This window comes from Pyrgilauda ruficollis, unplaced genomic scaffold (genome assembly GCF_017590135.1).
Source record: "Pyrgilauda ruficollis isolate IOZ18807 unplaced genomic scaffold, ASM1759013v1 scaffold251, whole genome shotgun sequence".
In the NCBI taxonomy this organism is placed as follows: Eukaryota; Metazoa; Chordata; class Aves; order Passeriformes; family Passeridae; genus Pyrgilauda; species Pyrgilauda ruficollis.
This window is the reverse complement of record NW_024523834.1, coordinates 250,523-269,390: the sequence shown is the minus strand read 5'-3', so window position 1 is coordinate 269,390 and position 18,868 is coordinate 250,523. Positions and strand designations below refer to the sequence as shown.

Here is an 18,868-nt window from a genome sequence, read left to right as displayed (position 1 = left end):
CAGTGCAGCTGTTGACCCACCTAAGCAGATGGAGGCAGGGAATTCCCAGGGCGCTCAAGGGACTGCATGGTTGGTGGGTTTTGGTGTAGCAAAACCTGGTACCCCTCCGCTCTGCAGCAATGACAAAAGAATAAATTCAATTTTCAAGCCATAACTTCACTGATGAGTGGGGACACATAGCTCCCATCCTCTCCACCACTTCTACATGGTCTTCTGGTCAGGACCACACATTTTTCTCTGTTCTTCTTCCTCTCTCCATGGCCCTGTTCCAGCTGTAGCCTTGCCAACCACAGACTGCCATCCTTAGAGAATGGAGGAGCACCTCAGTTATGTTCTCAGCCCTTCCTGGGTCTGGTTTGGAACCAGGGCACCCTCCCAGATGTGTTTTTCACCCCACCCTACAGATGAGCTCATGGAATTGGTCAGTATAACCCTTTGTGTGGATGAGGAACTTGCAGCCTGTCCAGCTCACCCTACATGGCTCAGAGGGTTACTCACTCCTGCCACCCTGCCCCACCCAGGCTGTGCTGTGGCACCAGGGCTGAGTCCCCTCCACTGCACTGCACCCTGACCAGGCACTGGGTCACTGACCTCCAATGTAACCATCTTGGCTGTGCACAGAAAAGGCAACTTCACTGGCTGCTGCACACACCATGGACGAGGCTGGGTGTCACCACTGCAGGTGACACACTCGATGAACCAGAAGAGCCAGCCCACCTTCAGCTGTCAACTAGAGATTTTCAGGTGCTTCTCCTTTCCCAGCCTCCCTCTTGTATTCTCAGAGCTCCTCTGGTGTCCACTGAGATGACCCTGGAGTATCCCTGCCCTTCCTGCGATGTCCAGCTCAGCTGGGCTCATGCCACCATGCCCTGCATATCCCATGCCTGTTCAAGGTCCCAGCAGGACAGGAGGCTGGGGAGGGAAACATCACCCACCCACAAGCAGCCTTTCCCACTGACAAACTGGGTGCCTAAGAGGGACAGCCCCATCCCATCCCATCCCATCCCATCCCATCCCATCACGGACTGCAGGCTCCATCACCGCCTCCATGGGCCAAAGCTTCACAGATGAGGAGAGAAAGGAAATACTGAAGGACCATGTGGATCCTGCAGATGAGGCTGACATGCTCAAGGATGACAGCAAAGCTAGTGGGTGGGCTGCAGGGCACTTGTCCACCCTTGCTCTGTGCTGGTGCTGCCCTGGGGGTGTTGCATGGAGCCCACAGGGGAGTTCCAAGTTCTGCGTGCTGGGAGCCAGCTGGGCAGCAAGCAGGGGAGAGTGGTGTCAAGATGCCAAGCACTTTTACAGCAAGTCCCCAGGATGGGAGTTGAACACAGCCCTGTAATTTTTTTATTAAAAGTAAAGTGCAATTTGAACACAGAATCCTGCTCCCTGAGGAAGAGGAGAGTGGGTTTCCTTGTCTTCAGGCCCAGGAAAGAGGAGAACGATTGTCAAAGCAGATCTCACCCCTTGTGCTTGGGCAGGGGCCAGAGAGGCACCTAATGAACTGGACCAGCCAGATGCCACTCCTATGTTCCCCTGCATAGTTGGGAGTGACATGTTCACCTGGTTAGAGTGGTATCTTAGGGGATGTCTCTGTGCCGTGCCCCTGTGCATATGCCAGGCAGTCTGAGCACCCCCATTACAGTCTGGCACCATCAGGAAGTCCTTGGGAAGGGTCAGACAGGGACAGGGCCCTGCCCAGCCTCAGAGCATCATGCATATGGCATCGGCTCCCACGGTGTCTAGGGCAGCGCTGTGCACAGAACACACCCTCCCACAGGAATAAGCGAATTTTAACATCTGCATTTCTTCCAGGAAAGCCATTCTGCACTTGCAAGAATGGCTGATTCAAGAACTCCCGCTGCAGTGACAGTCTTAGGTCCCAAACCCGAGGAAAGCCCAGCACAGCCAGGACAAAAAACAGTTGAGAAAGAGCAGCAGGAGGGGACGGTGACAGGGATGAGCCCCTGCAGACACGCGACACCAGTCGGTGCAGCAGGGCACAGCTGGCCGGGCTGCTCTTGCTCCAGCCTGTGTTTAGGTGTCAGCACTGGCTCGGTGGCAGCGGGACAGTGTCAGGCCGTGTCTGCCCCCAGGGCTCCGGCACTGAGCAAGGAACGGGGCCGGCGGAGCCTCTTGGACAGCGGCTGTGTAAATCATCCCTGCATCGCCCCCTCCCCGCACAGCCGTGCCCACCCCCGCGTTCCTCCGGCGTGCCCAGGTCAGGCAGACCTCCTCACCTCACCCGGCCAGGGCACGCTGACATCAGGACACCCAAGCCGCGGCTGCCAGCCGTCATGGCTCCGGTTACAGCTCTATAAAGGGGTTTGGGATGCAGCAGAGAGGGAGCTGCGCCGGGTATTTCGCAGCCCCGCAGCCATGGGGGGCGGCTCTTTCATCCTGGTCCTCGCCCTCGCCATGGCCCTGGCAGAGAGTCTTGCTCCTGCAGAGAGGAAGGTACGGGGATGGGTGACAGTGGGAGCGTGGCAGACATGGCAATGGGACACAGTGTGGGCAGCCAGGAGTTCTCCTTTAAATGCCATTTTAGGCTTAGACAAGCAGGAGAGTCTTGCAAGAACCAAGTCCAGGCAGAGGGCAAGGTATCCCTGGATCACCCTCAGCCACCTTGTACCAGCTCCAGAAAGATTTGTTCCCATGAGGGAGCCATGCACAGGGCATTCCTTCCCTTGGGGGTTGTGCCTGGGAGCACCGTGCATCCGACACGTCTGGGTCTGTGTCTGGGTGTACCCTGCATGCTGCAGGGCTGGGATATCCTGGCCTTGCTCCACCATCCTCTCAGCAGCACCTGGGGCAGCATTTCCCCAAAGCAGGATCAGGGACAGCCAATGCCCTGCAGCTGCACTCTCAGCAGGGCTTGTGGCTCCCCTGGTGTGGGGCAGCAGCAGGGATGGGGTCCCTCTGCACGCGGGGGCACAGAGAGTACGTGGCTGTATTCCTTCAGTGCCAGCTCAGCGGACTGTGGAGGAATGACCAGGACTCTCTGATGGAGATTTCGGTGTTGAGGGACAACGGGGACTTCCAGGGACAATACCTTACACGAGTCACCCTCTCTGGGGGCTGTGCCCAAATCTCCCCCCTGCGGGGTGCCCAGCAGCAGCTTGGAGAGGAGGGCTGGCCCACCTTTGCCTTCACTGTCCGCTGGGACAAGTTCTCCAGTAAGTGCTGGGACACCTGGGGATGGCACGGCAGTGTCAATGGAAGCCACGCATGCGGCCAGCAGGAATATTCTTTCACCAGGAATTCAGCTGGGTGATGCTTTGGTGCAGCTAAGCAGCAACACCTGCACAGCATGGTGCTAAAGGGGCAATGCTGGGCCTGAACAGGGGAGCCCCTCCTCACCCAGCATCCTTGGGGCAACCGCAGTGGTTCCAGACCCTGTTAGCACAATTGGGATGTGGTGCTACAAATCCTGCCTCCCTGAGGGAGCCACAGGGAAGGGCAGGACCCCCCCAGCATGGGTTTGGTGGATGTGTGGCCATTGGAGCAGGATCACAGCTGCATCTGGGAGGACAGTGGGGTATGGGAAGAAGCCAGTTTCCCCATGGATCTCCCAATAAGTGCTTCCTCCCAGATGCCACCACCGCCTTCGTGGGGCAATGCTTTGTGGATGCAGGTGGAAAGGAGATACTGAGCACCATGTGGCTGCTGCGTGAAGCTGCTGGGTCACTTGAGGAGGACTGGAAAGCTACAAGGTAGTGGGGGAATATGGGTGACACCAGTCCCACAGAGGGGTCCCCCCTTGAGGAAACTTCGGGGGAATTCAGGGACACCCCATCACTGCTGCAAGCACTGGCAGCTCTGAGCAGGCAGTGTCTGTGGGTCATCCTACAGGAACTCTCAACTTCTCACAGGGTGGGCAGAAATGTCTTCACACGCAAACGCACCACAAAAGGAAAGATCCTGCCAAACTTGTCCCCTCCCTGTGAGGCTGTGTCTCCAGGCCCATGATGGGATGGTCTGGCTGCAGCCTAGCCCCTCAACAAGGCAAGAAAAACCTACCTCCCAGTTGAGAATAAAATTTTAAAATCATCAGCTGTTGCTGCCTTTTCTTAGAGTCCGTCCTTGCTACACCTTCTGTCTCCAAAGATGCCCCTGCTGAGGTGAGGTCTCACCACTGCCCTTCTGCAGGGACATCTGCATCACTCCCTGATCCCACCCATCTGCCTCCCTGGGCTCATTCCCCACCTCATCTAAATCCAAACTCCACTCTGTGTCATCATTCCCCACCTGCCTGATGGTGGCAGGGCCAGCAGCAGCATCCTGAATTCAGCTCACTTCCTTCCAGTGCCTTCATATCCATTCCCACCAGACCCTTTCCAGTACTGGGAGTCCAAGCTCTGTTGGGGTGGGCAATGGAGGCAGCATTATCAGTAGATTTGAAATGCTAATTAACTTTGTACTGGATGGCACCTCAAGTAAAATGTGCACAAGTTAAAGATCCCATCCCATCCCATCCTATCCCCCTGGGTTACATTCAGGGATTTTCCCCTTCTCTACCATTGCATTTTGCCAATGCCTCTCTATCTGCCTCTGTGGACACCTGCCAAACTTAGTCAGCTCTTTTGACACAAAGCTTTTGGCAGGTCTGTGGGTGAAGAGAAAGCCTCTTGCAGAAGTGCTACAAAAATACCCCAGACCCAGGGATGACAGCACCGGGGCTGCACAGTCCACTAAGCCTGGCCCAGCTCTAGCAAAGCTGCAGCATGGTGCCATGAAGTGGGGGAAACCTGGCACCACCCTGGGATCTCTAACAAGGTGGCTTGTCCCTGCCAAACATCACAGAAAGGCAGCAGCTGGCATCAGGCCAAAAGAACAGAGTGTGGCATCCAGGACAACAGCAAAAGAATCCCCAGGGGAAATGTCTCTGAGTACCTGTGGATAGGCCATGAGTCTGGGACTGAAAAAGACAAAAAGGAGGAGGGACGTGTTAGGAGAGAGATGTTTTCCACTCAGCCCAGCTTTTGAGGTTACCTAGATTAGAGAGAGATGTGCTGAGCGCAGGGTGCCAGGATGTGCCTAGCAGTGGACATTGAGAGGTGCCACCCCAAAGGGGCACTCCTCCACCCCCAGTTTGCACACTACAGCCCTGTTTCCATGCCCTGCCCCAAACACCACTGTCTTGAACACAGCAGGTATTGATTCAGCTGAGTCCCACCTGAATTTTCCTAGCCATATGCCTGCTCCAGGCATCACAGCAAAGGCATGGCTCAGGAAGACAGGGACAGTGAACGCTGCATTTTTCACATTAAAGGTCCTTTAGAGCAGCAAATACGAGGAAGAAGTGTGAATACAATGCTGCTTATCACTCTCTGTGTGTTTAGCAAACACACTCCCTGGGACCTCAGTAGCACTGCTGCAGTTACTTCTTCCTCTCTCACAAAAGTAAAAGCAAAAGTGTCAAAATCAGTAGCTGACATCCACAGGAGGCTGGAGAAATGTTACTGCTTCTAAAATGAATAAACTTTCCCTTCTGTGCAGCGCTGCAGCATCCTCGTCAGGCGGTGGCAGCAGCAAAGCAGGGAGAGGGTAAATGTTGAAATAGGTGGCAGTTTTCAGCCTTTGTGCATGGGAGGCAGTTTCCCAAAGAAGGTATTGATGCTTTCCAGGCTACTATAGGGCCTTATGTGTCCCCACCCCTCTGCCCAGCCGTGCTTATTCCTGCATTCCTCCAGCCCTGACCAGGTCATTAAGACCTGCTCACCTCCCTCGCCTGTCCCGGGCACCCTGACATCAAGACATTCATCTCACAGCTGCCATCCTGGTGCTGGTGGGGCTCCAGTTACAGCCCTATAAAGGGTGCTGGGCTCCACAGACAGGAGGAGCTCCTAGCAGCTTGCAGCCATGGGGAGAAGTGCTTTTGCCCTGGTGCTCGCCCTTGCCCTGGCAGTGTGTGTTGCCCCCGTGGAGAGGAAGGTATGGGGACAGATGATAGTGGGGATGTGGGGCTGATATCCTGCTAGACCCCAAAGTCTGCTGCTGGGGCATCATACCTCAGCAGGGAGCCCGGGCTGGGCTGCTGGAGCTGGTGGGAACAGCACTGTGCCGCTCTGAGGGAAGCTGCAATGAGGTTGGGAGGAAGGGGCTGCTCCTACAAGGACGCTTCTTGCTGCAGGAAGTCATTCAGAGGAAGGCAAACAGAGCCATATCCCAGACAGCTCCTGTTTCCCCCTCTCCAGAGTGTAGGGAAAGCAGCACACCTGCAGCTCCAGCATTGGGGGACTCACTCTCCCTTGGGTGGGTGAAACCATCCTGGAGAACGGCTGAGCTGAATGCAATCATAGCTCAGGCACGATGTTCACACTGAGATGGTGATGCCAGTGGCACATCAGGTACCATGGCACACCACCCACTGCTGCAGACATCTCTGGGCAGAGCCAGGGTGAAGGAGTGGGAGCAGGATGCTCCCCCCTCTGCCTCCTTCCAACCCACAGCACTGGCCTTGCAGTGCCTTCTCTCCGGGTCGTGGCGGAGTGACACCAGCTGCCAGTTGGTTGTGTCCACCCTGGACAAGGACAACAGATTCTCCGGTTTTTACCTGCCAGGACCTGCTGCTGGCTACTCAGAACTCCTCTCCTTACCACTGGAGGGGTCCCAGCAAGATACAGGGCTGGTCCCACAGCCCATTTTCTTCTTCACTGTGAGCTGGAGGCTCCAAGGTAGGCAGCATGGGGCCATCATCCTGCAGGCAGGAATGCCAGCAGGACACAGGGTGACCTTGTGCCTAACTACCTGACCCACATCAACTTAAACCCTTCCAGACTCAGAGATTGCCCGGAGAAGTGTCTTCCTGGGCCAGTGCTATGTGGACACCAAGGGAGAGGAGACCCTGCATGCCCTGTGGCTCCTGCGAGAGGCAGCCGACAGTCCTGCAGAGGACTGGAAAGCCACCCGGTGAGTGCTGGGTCCCAGCCACTGCTCTGCCAGAATCTTCTGCAACTCAGGCTGGAGAAGAGAGAAATCCCACAGGGTGAAGCATGGGAGGACTGTGAGGGTGGAATGGTTTGTCACCAGTGATATGCAAGGGTTATGGAGCATCCATGTAGCATGGTCCACGCCTGCATGCCAGATGTGCCTCAGGATGGGGGATCCCTGGATGGGCTCTGGCCACAGAAAGCCCTCTCTAGGGCCTTCTTTTCACTCTCCACAGCAGGGAGAGGAGGAAAAGATGCCAGCACCTGGCACAGCCTCTGCTACAGGCTTTTGGAACTCGTAGTACCTCAATCAGCCACACAATGCTCCCCCTGGGTTTCCCCTCTACCCTCCGAAGCATGCACGACCCCATCTGATTTAGTGTTTTCTGCAGGATTGGCACCAGCACCTTCACACGGATAAAATAACAGCAAGTGGGAAAATCCAGCAGGCTCAGGATGGCAAGGAGTGCCTAGGCAGACTTTGCCCGCACCAATATGCTCACTTGAGGTGCAACCTCAACCCAGAGGTTCATGCTTTCTTAGGCAAGTTCACCAAATAAAGGGTTTCTGTGGGAATTCAGGGCTTGGCTCTGTCCTCTGCCCTGCCTCAGACTTGTGGGGTTTGTCTCACCGAGCAGCCACCCTCCCACAGGGAGGCTTCATGCTGCACTGAGACTGAAAAAGACAAGACTGAGGCCAGCAGAGTCCCTGGGGATGGCGACTGCCCCAGCTCCCCTCCCTGGCAGTGTACAGCAGCACTGTGCCTGCAAACCTGAAGCTCGGCTCTGGGTAACAAGTCCCTAGGGGTCACTCCCAGATGTCCCTAGAGGTGGGGGACAAACCGGGCTGTGGCCAGGCAGGAGGATAAGGCACAGCCAGTACTGCAGAGCCTTCCCCGAGGGAGCCGAGCACAGGAAGCTCCCGGGTGCCCGAACGCACGGGGTGTTGCAAACGCCTCTTGCAGAGCCGCCAGCCTCCGGTTCCCAGCCCCGGCGGATGTGCAGCTGCGGCTGGCTGCCAGCTGCCCTCCCATCCCAGGCCAAAAAAGCTCCCAAATACCCCACACCAAGAGTCCCTTCGGCACAGCTGTGTCCCACGAGCAATGCATTGGGGTGTGCCTCCAGCCAAGATGTCCAGACGTGGCCAAGGGAAGAAAACAGGGGAAGGGCACATCTGGCACTGGCTGGACTTTTTTAGGCATCACAGCCCGACCTCTCTGCCTTCTGCTTTAGAAACTTCGCCAAACATTACCACTGGGGGTTCAGCAGGCCCACGGCTGAGGTGCCCAACTGTGAGAGCTGGAAGGAGGCAGTGGCTCCATCACTGTATTTCCAGCTGCTTTTTAAACCAGTTTTCAGATTTCTGTTAGTTTTTCTGTTTCCACCAATATCCAGCAGCTGGTGCTAGTGGATAAAAATAGGATGGATGATGACACAGGATTTAGATTTCCCTTGAAAAGGTGGATACAATCTTGTTTCTGCTACTGACTGAATTTTCCATCTCTCTGAGAAACCCTAATTCATTTTTCTTAAAAGGGCAAACCTGATTCCTTTAAAACCATGATCACGAAGCGTTTTGCATTGATTACACAGCCCAGGACTTCCTTAGCAATAGAAAGCAAATTTCATTTTATGTTTTCACAATTTTCAATACATCACTATCACGGAAAGGAGAAGATACTCTAGTACTTGAGGAGTCACCAAGCAAAAAAGATTCTGTTTCCATCTGGGACTTGCCAAGGACAGTCCGGGATATTTTGCCCTGAAAAGCTCATACTTCCAGTCTGCCAGCTTAGTCCCACAATGATGACAAAGGCACTTGCTAGGACATCGGGGAGATACAGGTCTACCTTGGGCATAACAGAAGGAACAAGGTGGGGACACAATCTGGGACCATACCACAGACCTAAGGCAGAGTGTGGGGCTGTGTGTGCATGCAAGCAGCACTAGGGCACATGCAGACCATGCTCTGACCCCGTAGCATGCTAGGAAAAAGAACGGGGATCTGCAGCAAAGAGAACCAGGAAGGTGGCAGGAATATCAGCTGGCTCCTGTTCCTCCACTTGATAAAATCAAGTCCTCAGCCAAAAAACTCATTATGAACCCTTTAATCATTGCTGCCCTTTAACCTAAGGCATGAGGTCCAGGCTGAGCTTCATTTCTCTCCCCAGCTCAGAGCTACTTGCTGTGGGACTGACACAAGAGCACAGAAAGCAATGAAAAATAGCAGACCTGGGTCATTATTAGCTGAGACCATGGAACCCTCCCCAAAACTCCCAGCTCTTGGCTCCCAGCCTCCTCTCCCAGAGTTATCTCCCTTCCTGACATCTTGCCAAGCAAGCCAGACTGCTACAAAGAGCGATAGTGACCCCATCATACCCAGGCAAACACCAGCTCACGTGGCTGCTCCCAACTTTGCTGGGACCACCACTGCATATTACTTCAGATGGCTCATTTGATATTGATTAGTGCTGGGTCAGGGACACTGTGTAACATCTGTGACACTACACACTCTGGCTTGAACTGCAAAAAATGAAACTAAAGGGGGAACAGGCCATTACACACATCGACCCTGAACTGCAAAAATGAAAGTAGGGTGGGAAGAGGACATTACGTACTTTGGCTTCAAACTGCAAAAAATGAAACTAAAGTATGGAAGGGCATTACACACCCTGGTCTCAAACTGTAGAAAATTAAACTGAAGTGTAGATGGGGTCCTAGACCTTCCTGATGCCGTGCATACCTCCAGTGGTTCCCTGGTGATGCTCAAGGGCTGTCAGTCCTGGCCAGGGTAGAGCTGTGACCCAGCTCTGCTGGGAGCATGCTGCTACCTGTCCTGAGGCAGAGGCCCTGGATGAGCCTCTCCTTGGCTGTCTCCCCTCCAGACACAATGTCGTTTCACATCTTGTTCGGTTTTGTCCCCTGGGTGGGATGCAAGTGCGAAGCTTCCTGCACCCACTGCTTTGCTGAGCTCCCATGCCCCCAAATCCTGCACTGGGCTCTGCAGCCTGAGCTCAGGGTCTGCCAGTGCCTCCTGTGGACCCAGTGACCCCAACCAGACCCAGGGACAATCCTGAATTTAGCAACCCCACAGCAGGCAAGGCCCACCCGGTGGCTGTTGCAGCACCCTGGTTCTGCTCCACTTCCTGCGATTGTGCAGCTCCCATTACGAAAGCAGCGGTGGGGGCTGACACCGGCTCCTCGCGCTTCCTCCGGGGGAAGCTGCTCGCTTCCGCAGCGTGGGGGCTTGCATGTGTGTGGTGGGTGCTGACCGCATACTTTTCTCCTTGAAGCAGGGTGAGAGCAAAGCAGCAGCCCTGCAAACTCGCACTGTGGCTCAACAAGCCCCTGTGCAAAGGCACAGCCAGGCAGATTGCCCCTGCAACCATCCGAGAGGGATTGCCCCTGAGCCTCCCCTGGATTTCTCCCACAAGGCTCCCACCCTAGGTACAGCCCCCAGCAGCCCAGCACCTCGCCAAAACAACCAGAGAGGACACAATCACACACCATTAATGTTTATTTAGACTCTATTAATAAGGAAGCTATTCATTATTATTCTGATCCAATTTGAAGCTATCCCTGCTCATTGCAGGGAGAACTGGACTAGATGACCTTAGACGCCCCTTCCAATCCAAACCATTCTATGTGACTCTATGGAATGTCCTGCAGTAGGATGAGATCTCTACAGGTGCCACTAATGGCAAAGACACTGCTCACCAGCTCAAAGTGTTTCTGTTCAACCCACAACCATTGACTGCATCACCAGCCAGCACAGCAAGGCTTGGGCACACAAGGACATGGCTTTCAAACTGTCCTGTGGCCAGGAAAGCCTTCAGAAGAGCAAGCAGCTCTGCTGCTCTCTGAACATGCTGCCTCAGCAGTCTGGCTCAAGGCATGCCTGCTCCCTGAAGCCCAAAAGCCTGCAGGAGATAAAAGGCTCAGCCCTTAGAGTAGGCAAACAGCACACATGGCTCAGGAAGGACTCCACATTACCTTCTCTAGCCAGGCTGGGAGCTGTGGCCATGGCTCAAAAGCTAGCAGGAACAGGTGACATGCTGGGTCTGTTGCAGCAGCAGGTAGAACTACTCCTGTGAGAGCAATGAAGATCAAATTGCTCCCTCACACCTAAAAATCAGGCAGCACTGCAGGATTACAGGGCACTGATATGGAACATATGTTTGGGGCCACAACACAGAGTAAGAACTGCCTGTTCATCTCCAGCTGGGCAGTGAAGAAGCAGGGCAGTGGCCTGCACTGCTAGCTGCATCCAGTCAGAGCAAGTACTGGCACCTCAGACTGACTCCCTGCTACAGCCCATCCCCAAAAGCCACCAGGTGCACTCTGGTAGCCACATCAGCAGCCATAGTGAAGTTCTCAGAATTTCCTGTCCCATCTCAGATGGAGTCTGATAAAAAATGTCAGATCGATTCCTCCCTGGTAAACCCTCCGCGTTGCTGGCAATGAGGAGAGTATTCAGAAGAAACTGCTTGGATAGATAATCTGTTAGTGCAACTCTGACCCTGCTCCACAGGATGCCCAGCATCATCCCTAGGAGTAGGATGCAGCACTGGTCACATCTCATTGGCATGGTGCTGTTGAATGAGAACTCTGTCAGGGTGTTCTACCCACTCCTGACTCTTGGATTTCCATGGCACCAGCACTGCTGCCGGCAAAGGGTCACTCTGAGGCGGGCCTGGCTTGGAGCCTGCTGCTGCCGGAGGGTCAGAGGATGAGTTGCTGTTGAAAGATCTGGGACTAGAGTTAAATGGACTCTGCCCCTCTTCCCATGACTGACTGAGGTTGCCCGACAGCAAGGAGTCTCCAGGCTCTGGGCTGAAGCCCTCCAGCTCAGTGTCGTGCTGCACATCAGGTGCTCCTTGGTTCGGAAACTCGCGGATCTGCCGTGACAGCACTGTAAGAGAGGTAGAGTCAACCGTGTCATTTCCAGCCTCCCACCCTCCTGTGCTGAGCATGGAGCCACCACAGAGCCCAGGACAGAGGACAAACTGTTTAACCAGGACTTCCTCTTCCCAGGGGAGGCGGGGAGAGGATGCTGCACAGCTGCCAGGCACAAGCACAGTTTGTGCTCCAAGAGGGACCGGAACTCTCCTGTCCTTGCACCACCCCTGGCACAGGGCCCTGCTTCCAGGCAGGCCTCTGCAGCAAGGCTGATGAAGAGTTCAGAGCTGGGGCAAGACAGCAAGACAAAGCTAGTGGTCACCTCAGGCAAGGGCATGATGAGTTGGAAGTGCCCCAGAGTTCAGGCTGTCTCTGGGGAGGATGCTGTGCTCTGAAGGGCAGCACTTCACCTGGAGCCACACCTCAGCCCCAACCTGGGCACTCACCCTTGAGCTCCCGCTGTGGCTCTACGCTCCCGGGTAAGCGGATGCTGGGGGACAGAATGAGGCAGAAGGACAGAACCACAATCTGGAAACAGAAAGATCAGCATGATCTCAGCAAAGGAGATGGACAGGCATCACTAAATGCATTAACTGCCTCTCTCCCAAACTTGTGAGGACAGCAGGGACTCCTCCACACACACTGGGGCTGAAGCCACCTACCATGGTGCAGGTTTTTCTTCTGGTAGTTTTGGGGGCGGACCGTCCCACCAAGGCCTGCAGTTTCTGCAACTGCCTGAGCAGTGACCTGCAGTAGAGCAGCAAATGCAGGTTAGCATGGCAGGTGGACCTACAGCTGCATACTTTCCTCCACCCTCTGCAGCCAGGGATAGGCCACAGTCCTGAGAACAGGAACAGCCCCCCCACCACTTCTCCTGCCAAACCCAACAAGACAAACTCACATGTTCTGCTTCTGCAGCTGCTGCACCTTCTTCTCCAGTTCATGATTTTCAGCTGTGCAGGCTGCCACCCTTCCCAGGAAGGATGAGAGGTGTGGGGGAAAAACAGAGAGATTTTGTTGGTCAACAGTGGAGACTTCATATCAGTCACCACCTCTGGGTGGCTGGGGCAGACAAAACTGGTCCTGGGGTCCACCTGGTATCATGTGCAGCAAAGCCCAGAGAGCACTACCTCATACCAGATACGGGGAGGAGTGAAGCCCTGCCAGTCCTGCAGAGAAGCAGCTGATTAACCCCCATGGATGCTCACTCCTAGCGGCACACCAGCCCTGCAGATCTGTAACATCAGGCTGTATTACTAACTAGCCTGACCTGGAAAACACATTTGTCCTGGCAGGTCAGCTATGTGGTTTGAGCAGAGCAAGCTCTGGGCCATCTCCAAGCACAAGAGCACCAGACAGGCTTCACCCTGATGTTCTGAACCCTCTGCAGGGAGCTCTTGCCCCACAGGGCCAGCCTCAGTTTTTGCTCAGAGTGACAGGAACCCAGCAGCCAAACACCACAGCAGCTTGTGACAGGCACCCCCTGATCCTGGACCTGGCAATGTGGTCAGCACAACTAAGGCCATGCAGGTAGGCAGCAGCCATTCCATGGCCCAGCAGGTCATGTATTCATTCCCTTCCCCTTGTTATCAGGCACTGAAGATCCTGTGCACCAAGTACCAAAACAAACAGATTTCTTCTTCCTCTCCCTGCCAGCCTGAAAGTCCCTGGGCACCAGGCCCTTCCCTTACCAGTCTTGAAGGTTGCAGGCACACAGCCAGCTCTGTATTGCTGACAGCCCTATCACAGAGCAGGGAACCACAACAGCACAGAGTGCACTGTCCAAAAAATCAAGCAATTAGAAAGTCCTAAGGGCACCTTGGGAGTAGAATTTCTGCTGGACAGCTCAGGACCCCTCTGCTCAGGAACACATCTACCATTGCCTGCTTCCTCCCATGATTGAGGGTGAGACTTGTATTGTTTGTATCATTTTTAAATCTATGTTATGATCATCATATTAATACACAAAACTAGCTATTAAGATCTGATGCAATCTGCAGAGGGCCTTGGTGACTAGAAATTCTAAGTTAAGATGTATTAGAATGCAGGTGATTAGAAACTGTAAGTTAAGTGGTATGACAGACCCCTTATCACAATGGTTATAGACTGTACTACACTGACTCTGCTTGTAGAGAAACTGTGCCACTCTAATCACAGATGTTCTGCTATACTAATCATAACATGAGAGGAAAATGAGGTTCTGACTGAAATGACAATTTAGTGCCATCATAATTTTGCCAAGGATCCCTAAAAGAACACATGGGTTCCCTCAGTGTTGGATGACACTGCTGTGTGACCATACCTGTTTTCCAGGCCATCCACATAGATCTTCCTCCGGCGACGACTATCCTGAGCTGCCTGCTTGTTCCGAATCTTACGACGCACTTTCCTCAGAACTCGCTCCTCAGCCTGCAAGGATCATCTCATTAACAGCAATCCCAGGGTGTTGGCAATCCTACCCTCTCAGACTGCCCTCATATATCAGTGCCCAGCCCTAGTGCTTGTGTTCTCTGTCCTTCCCACACCACTGAATAAACTGCAAGGCAAACCCTGGCCTGTTGATGCAGCCAGCAGCTTCCATGACTTAGCAAAAGTAAGGCGTACCTAAGGAAAATGAAAAGCACACCGACCACAAGCCATTAGGCAAGCAGGAAAAAATAGCTGCAGGCGCTTGTGGTGTAACTGCCTCCTGCCAACAGCCATGATTAGGGAGACTGACAGAAGCTGCTGTGCACATGGATGACGCCCTGGACTCAAGAAAAGGAAAAGGACACCAAGCCCAGATGAACACTGCCCTGAATGCAGCACCTGGACAACAATATTTTCATCAAGGCACTGTCCTGCAGTTTCAAACCCCTACACTACCTGATACATTCGAGTGGTCTGTTTGGTTCTAGTGAGGACTCACTTTGGTCAGTGGCAGACAGGTTGGTAATGTAACACCTTCTTTCTCCAGAAGCTGCTTCTCCTCCTCTGTCAGGACCAGCTCTGGGAAGTCAGACTAGAAAACAGCAAAAATAAGCCTACTGAAAATGCATAATACAGGGAGTCCAGCCTGGGCAGCGAGGGCATGCAGCAGGCACAAAGAACCGGAATCAGCTCTCCCAATGTAATGTCATGCTTTCCCTCAGAGATACCCCTCGTAGGAGCCAAGTCAGAAGGGAAGGAGAGATGTGAGAAGCAAAGGCTGGGGTCCACAGGCATGGGAGTCAGTACCTGTACCATGGCTCCAGGCACAAGCTGGGGTTCATCTTCCACAGCAACAGCAATGGGGGAAGTGGTGCTCTGTTCCAGTGCCTCGCTTGTGCATTCCAAACCCACCCATGCCCCTGGGGAAGGAAAGACGAGTCAAATGCTGGGCCTCACTGAGGCAGCATCTGACCAGCCAGCTCTGAGTGGCATGAAATGGCAATTTTACAACAGCAGAAAGCTTCTACTCTTGGCTTTCTCCATCTTTGCCTGACACCCACCAAAACAAACCAGTATGGAACTGCTTTTCTCTTTTCTGCCTGCTGCCAGGGCAGAAAGAGTCCATACACATCACTCACCTAGCTCAATGGCAACATCTCCTTCTGTCATGTCAGACCTCACACTTTCCAGTGCAGGCCAGTCCTGGTGAAGGGAGTAGTTATGATCAACCTGCACAATGTCTCGGCTGGCAAAATTGCTACCAAGGCAATGGGACACGTGCTGATCCTCAGAAATGCTGCTGTCATTGTTGGCAGGCAAATAACTGAGCCTGTCTGGTTCATCTTCTAAAGGGCTCAGCAGCGAGCTGATGAAGTCATCCATCTCCTTGTCCAGGAGCTGCAGAAAAACAGCTTTTACTCAGCACGGAGACAAACCTCCTAAACCTCATCTCAGCAGCAATTTCTCACAAAGAACTCACCTCAGGCATTGGCAGGCCCCAGTCTTCCAGCAGACCATTCTGCTCCCCTGGGATTTCAGGGCAGGGAGCATCATCCTTCAGAAGAAAATCAAGCAGATCCACATCTGCCAGGGCATCCAGTTCCTCTGGGCACGACATCTGAGCATGACACCCAAAGTGAGACAGGCACAATGGGAGACAACAGCCTTGCTTTAAGGTGTCCCTCAGACCCTACAGATAAAGTATCCCCATGCAATGTCAACAGCAGGGATGGCCAGTTCACAAGTACTTCTCCAGCCAGATTATTATAGCACCACCAGTGAAAACAATACAGTATTTTCCTCACAAGGTTATTGGGACTCAGCCACAAGAGCCACGCTCCACCCAGAGCATAAAAGTTCTGGAGAGGAAAAGTGAAACAATCCCAGACTTAATGGTGTGGAGAGCATGCAAGATTCTGCTGTTCCACAGAAGCCTGAAGGTGCCATACCCCCTGGTGTGCAGCCAGCAGGGAAAGCTTCCTGTCCCACAAAAATTAAGAACACTTGTTGTTGAGGTTCTAACTAAAGGGATTCTGTTAAGAATTAAATTATGATCAAAGTCTAAGTAATCGATGACTGAACAAAAATTAAATGGCAATCAAACGGTGATTAAGTGATCATTGAAGAGTAATTAATGAGTGATTTCACAGACCTAAATGATGACTTAGCAATTCAGACAGCTGTTAAACTCTGTGTTATTTAACACACTTGTAATAAATAAGTGGATATTGTAATAAATAAGTAGATGGATATATATAATATACACAATATATTTTTAGGCTGAAAGTAAAATACTGCTTACCTCGCTGTAGAGATCAGACACTGGTAAAGAGTCTCTCAGCCCTGAGGAGTGACCTGGAGAGCCGTTCCTGCTGCCAGGGACGTCAGGGCCGGGCAGCAGGAGAGCAGCAGAGCTCAGTGGCTGGAGGCGGCCACAGGTTCTCGGAGGGCAGAGCGAGGGACTCGCAGCCAAACGCTGCCTGGCGCCTGTGCACCTGTGTGGCTGTGGCAGCTTCAGCTGTGCCTGGCCCCAGCTCGGGCCGCTGCTGTTATGTCCTGACAAGACATGGCCCAGGAGCCCCGGTCCCTGAGGAGATGCGGCCTCGCATGGCTCCCAGCGGGATCAGCCCGGCCGGCTCGTGGGCGATGCCGGAGCCAAGGCACTGCTCAGGCTGTCAGAGCGCAGGCATCCATCGCACCTCTCCATCAGCACTGCTTTTACATCTAGCTGTCAAGTGCCACGGTCTGAAAAAAAAAAAAATCCCAGAAAAAATAGAATACCACCAAAACCACCTGAAACCCCACCCAAAACCAGAGGGTCAGGGCAGTCCCCAGCCAGGGCTGCTGCGCCAGCTGACTGAGGGCAGAGCTGTCAGCAGAAATTTCAGCAACAAGAGAAGAGGAGCTGGGCAAACCCGGGCAATCTCAGGGTCCATGGTTTCCACAGACTCGGAGCAGTTTTCCCCCAGGGAGCGTGCGCCGGGCAGGCAGCACGGGCAGGACAGGAACAGGAGGAGCAGGTGCGGCAGAAGGAAGGGTAACCGGAGCGCAAGGGCCGGGACACCCACCCGAGGTGCAGCCCGTCTCAGCCCCGGCCGCGGGCCGGACCCCGGATTCCCTGATCCCCGGGCCTCCTGGACCCTCCCAGCAGCGGAGCCCCGGCCCCGCTCGAGCCCGGCGCCCTCCGCTCCCTCACCTCAGCCCCGCCGCTCCAACGCACCACGTGACGTCACCCAGCCTCCCGGCGGGCCGCGCGCGCACCGCCCCTACCCCTCCCGCGCTGACGCCCCGGTCGCCCATTGGTTGGTTGGTTGACCGGGGGCGCGCGTGGGCGGCGGGAGCGCGCGCGGGCGGCGGGAGCGCGGGGCGGGCGGGGAAAGGAGGGGAGAGGAGAGGAGGGGATGGGACAGACGGGTAGAGGGGAGGGCGGTGGGTCCGGGGTTATGCGGGGCCCCGGGGGTGTCCCGGGGCGGGTGAACGCCCGGAGGTGCGGTGTGAGCAGCGGGTGGAGCACGACCACGCTGCGCGGGCGCAGAACGGTGCCCAGCCCCGGGGCGTCGGGCCGGGCCGCGCGGGCACAGAGTAGCGCTGTCCGTGGAAACGGGATGCTCCTGGCGCGGTGTCCGGGTGGAGCGCAGCCCGGGGTACCGTGCGGGGCCGTGTCGTGTCGCCCGGCGGCGCGCCGTCTTCCGGCGCATGCGCGGCGGGGGGGTGGGGGGGGGCGGGAAGCGGGCGGTGCCGCCCGCTCAGCTCCCCTCAGCGTCGCGGGGCCGCCGCGCTGCTCCTGCCCGCGCAAAGGTACGGGGATGGGGGACGGAGGACACACGGTGTCCCGGTAACCGGGGAGGGGGGGCTGCAGAGTGGGGTCCTGCGGACCGGCAGCGCCCTGGCTCTCGGGGGGCTGCCGGAAACGGATGTCCCGGGGACCCTGCCCTGCACCCCGCCCGGTAAATGGCGGGGAGGCAGGGAGGAAGCAGCTTTCCGGTTACTGGGGTTTCCCTGCTCCAACCGGGGCTTGTCCGCGGGGCTGCGGTGGCCCGAGGGCTTCCGGGGTTCACTCAGACTTTGGGGCATGCCCAGATCGCCGCTGGGGCCGGCGCCACCCGAGCACGGACGCCCACCGGAGGCTCCGGGGCTGGCGCGGCCACGTTATCTGCGGCCACGTTATCCCCGGCCCTGCCCTTGCCCTGCCTCACCAGGCTCGGGCCTGGAGTCCACCGTGGCGAGGCCCGGACCAGCATCCTCACTTCGGGGGTCCCGTGGGACCGAGGTGGACGAGCCTGGGCGTGAGGTGACCTTTGGGGCAGGCCAGGCGCAGCTTTTCCCCCGGCACCCCACTCACCCTGCCGGGACGCGCGGAAAAGCGAGTGGCAAGGGTGTCTGTGTCCTGCTGTGTGGTTTTGGGTGGGGACACGAGGGCACAGTGCTTCCCATGGCCACACCGAAGCCAGGGAGGTCACTACAACAGTTCCCACCAGGACACCCAGCTGGCCATTGGCCCCGGGATGGGGCGCTGGGGTGGTTCCCATGCAGGATGGGACTGGCCCCAGTCGGGGAAGGCGTGGGTCCCCACCATGTCCCCACCGAAGCAACTAACTAAGCAGGGGTAAGCGCTCTCCCATCCTC

At 55.4% G+C, this 18,868-nt stretch overlaps 4 protein-coding genes across 8 annotated transcripts in view; 3 read left to right on the top strand and 1 right to left on the bottom strand.

Annotated features, from left to right (window-relative positions):
• The first annotated feature begins 2,324 nt into the window (after window positions 1–2,324).
• On the top strand, window positions 2,325–4,053 carry LOC121355501 (avidin-like). Its single transcript, XM_041470979.1, has 4 exons — window positions 2,325–2,460; window positions 2,966–3,179; window positions 3,596–3,716; window positions 3,876–4,053. The coding sequence occupies exons 1-4, from the start codon at window positions 2,383–2,385 to the stop codon at window positions 3,970–3,972; spliced, it is 510 nt and encodes a 169-aa protein (XP_041326913.1). The 5' UTR covers window positions 2,325–2,382; the 3' UTR covers window positions 3,973–4,053.
• A 1,734-nt stretch (window positions 4,054–5,787) lies between these two features.
• On the top strand, window positions 5,788–14,284 carry LOC121355502 (avidin-like). 2 transcript variants are annotated; one of them, XM_041470981.1, is made up of 4 exons: window positions 5,788–5,937; window positions 6,470–6,680; window positions 6,783–6,915; window positions 14,147–14,284. In XM_041470981.1, the coding sequence occupies exons 1-4, from the start codon at window positions 5,866–5,868 to the stop codon at window positions 14,157–14,159; spliced, it is 429 nt and encodes a 142-aa protein (XP_041326915.1). In that variant the 5' UTR covers window positions 5,788–5,865; the 3' UTR covers window positions 14,160–14,284. The 2 variants fall into 2 exon arrangements, with proteins under 2 accessions (XP_041326915.1, XP_041326914.1); XM_041470980.1 differs by lacking the exon at window positions 14,147–14,284 and adding an exon at window positions 7,328–7,504.
• Window positions 10,437–17,503, bottom strand: CREB3 (cAMP responsive element binding protein 3). 2 transcript variants are annotated; one of them, XM_041470977.1, is made up of 11 exons: window positions 17,439–17,503; window positions 16,545–16,987; window positions 15,723–15,860; window positions 15,382–15,640; window positions 15,050–15,162; window positions 14,742–14,834; window positions 14,136–14,242; window positions 12,735–12,803; window positions 12,496–12,580; window positions 12,280–12,361; window positions 10,437–11,846 (listed from the first exon to the last, which is right to left on the bottom strand). In XM_041470977.1, the coding sequence occupies exons 3-11, from the start codon at window positions 15,858–15,860 to the stop codon at window positions 11,506–11,508; spliced, it is 1,287 nt and encodes a 428-aa protein (XP_041326911.1). In that variant the 5' UTR covers window positions 16,545–16,987; window positions 17,439–17,503; the 3' UTR covers window positions 10,437–11,505. The 2 variants fall into 2 exon arrangements, with proteins under 2 accessions (XP_041326911.1, XP_041326912.1); XM_041470978.1 differs by having other exon boundaries at window positions 17,311–17,447.
• Window positions 17,504–17,704: 201 nt separating this feature from the next.
• Window positions 17,705–18,868, top strand: part of TLN1 (talin 1) — a 35,127-nt gene continuing 33,963 nt past the window's right edge. Inside the window, exon 1 of one of the 3 annotated variants that reach the window (XM_041470955.1) lies at window positions 17,705–18,040. The gene's annotated coding sequence lies outside the window, so the exon portion shown is untranslated. The remainder of the gene's footprint in view (window positions 18,041–18,868) is intronic. The other 2 variants (XM_041470960.1, XM_041470956.1) reach the window with 2 other exon arrangements.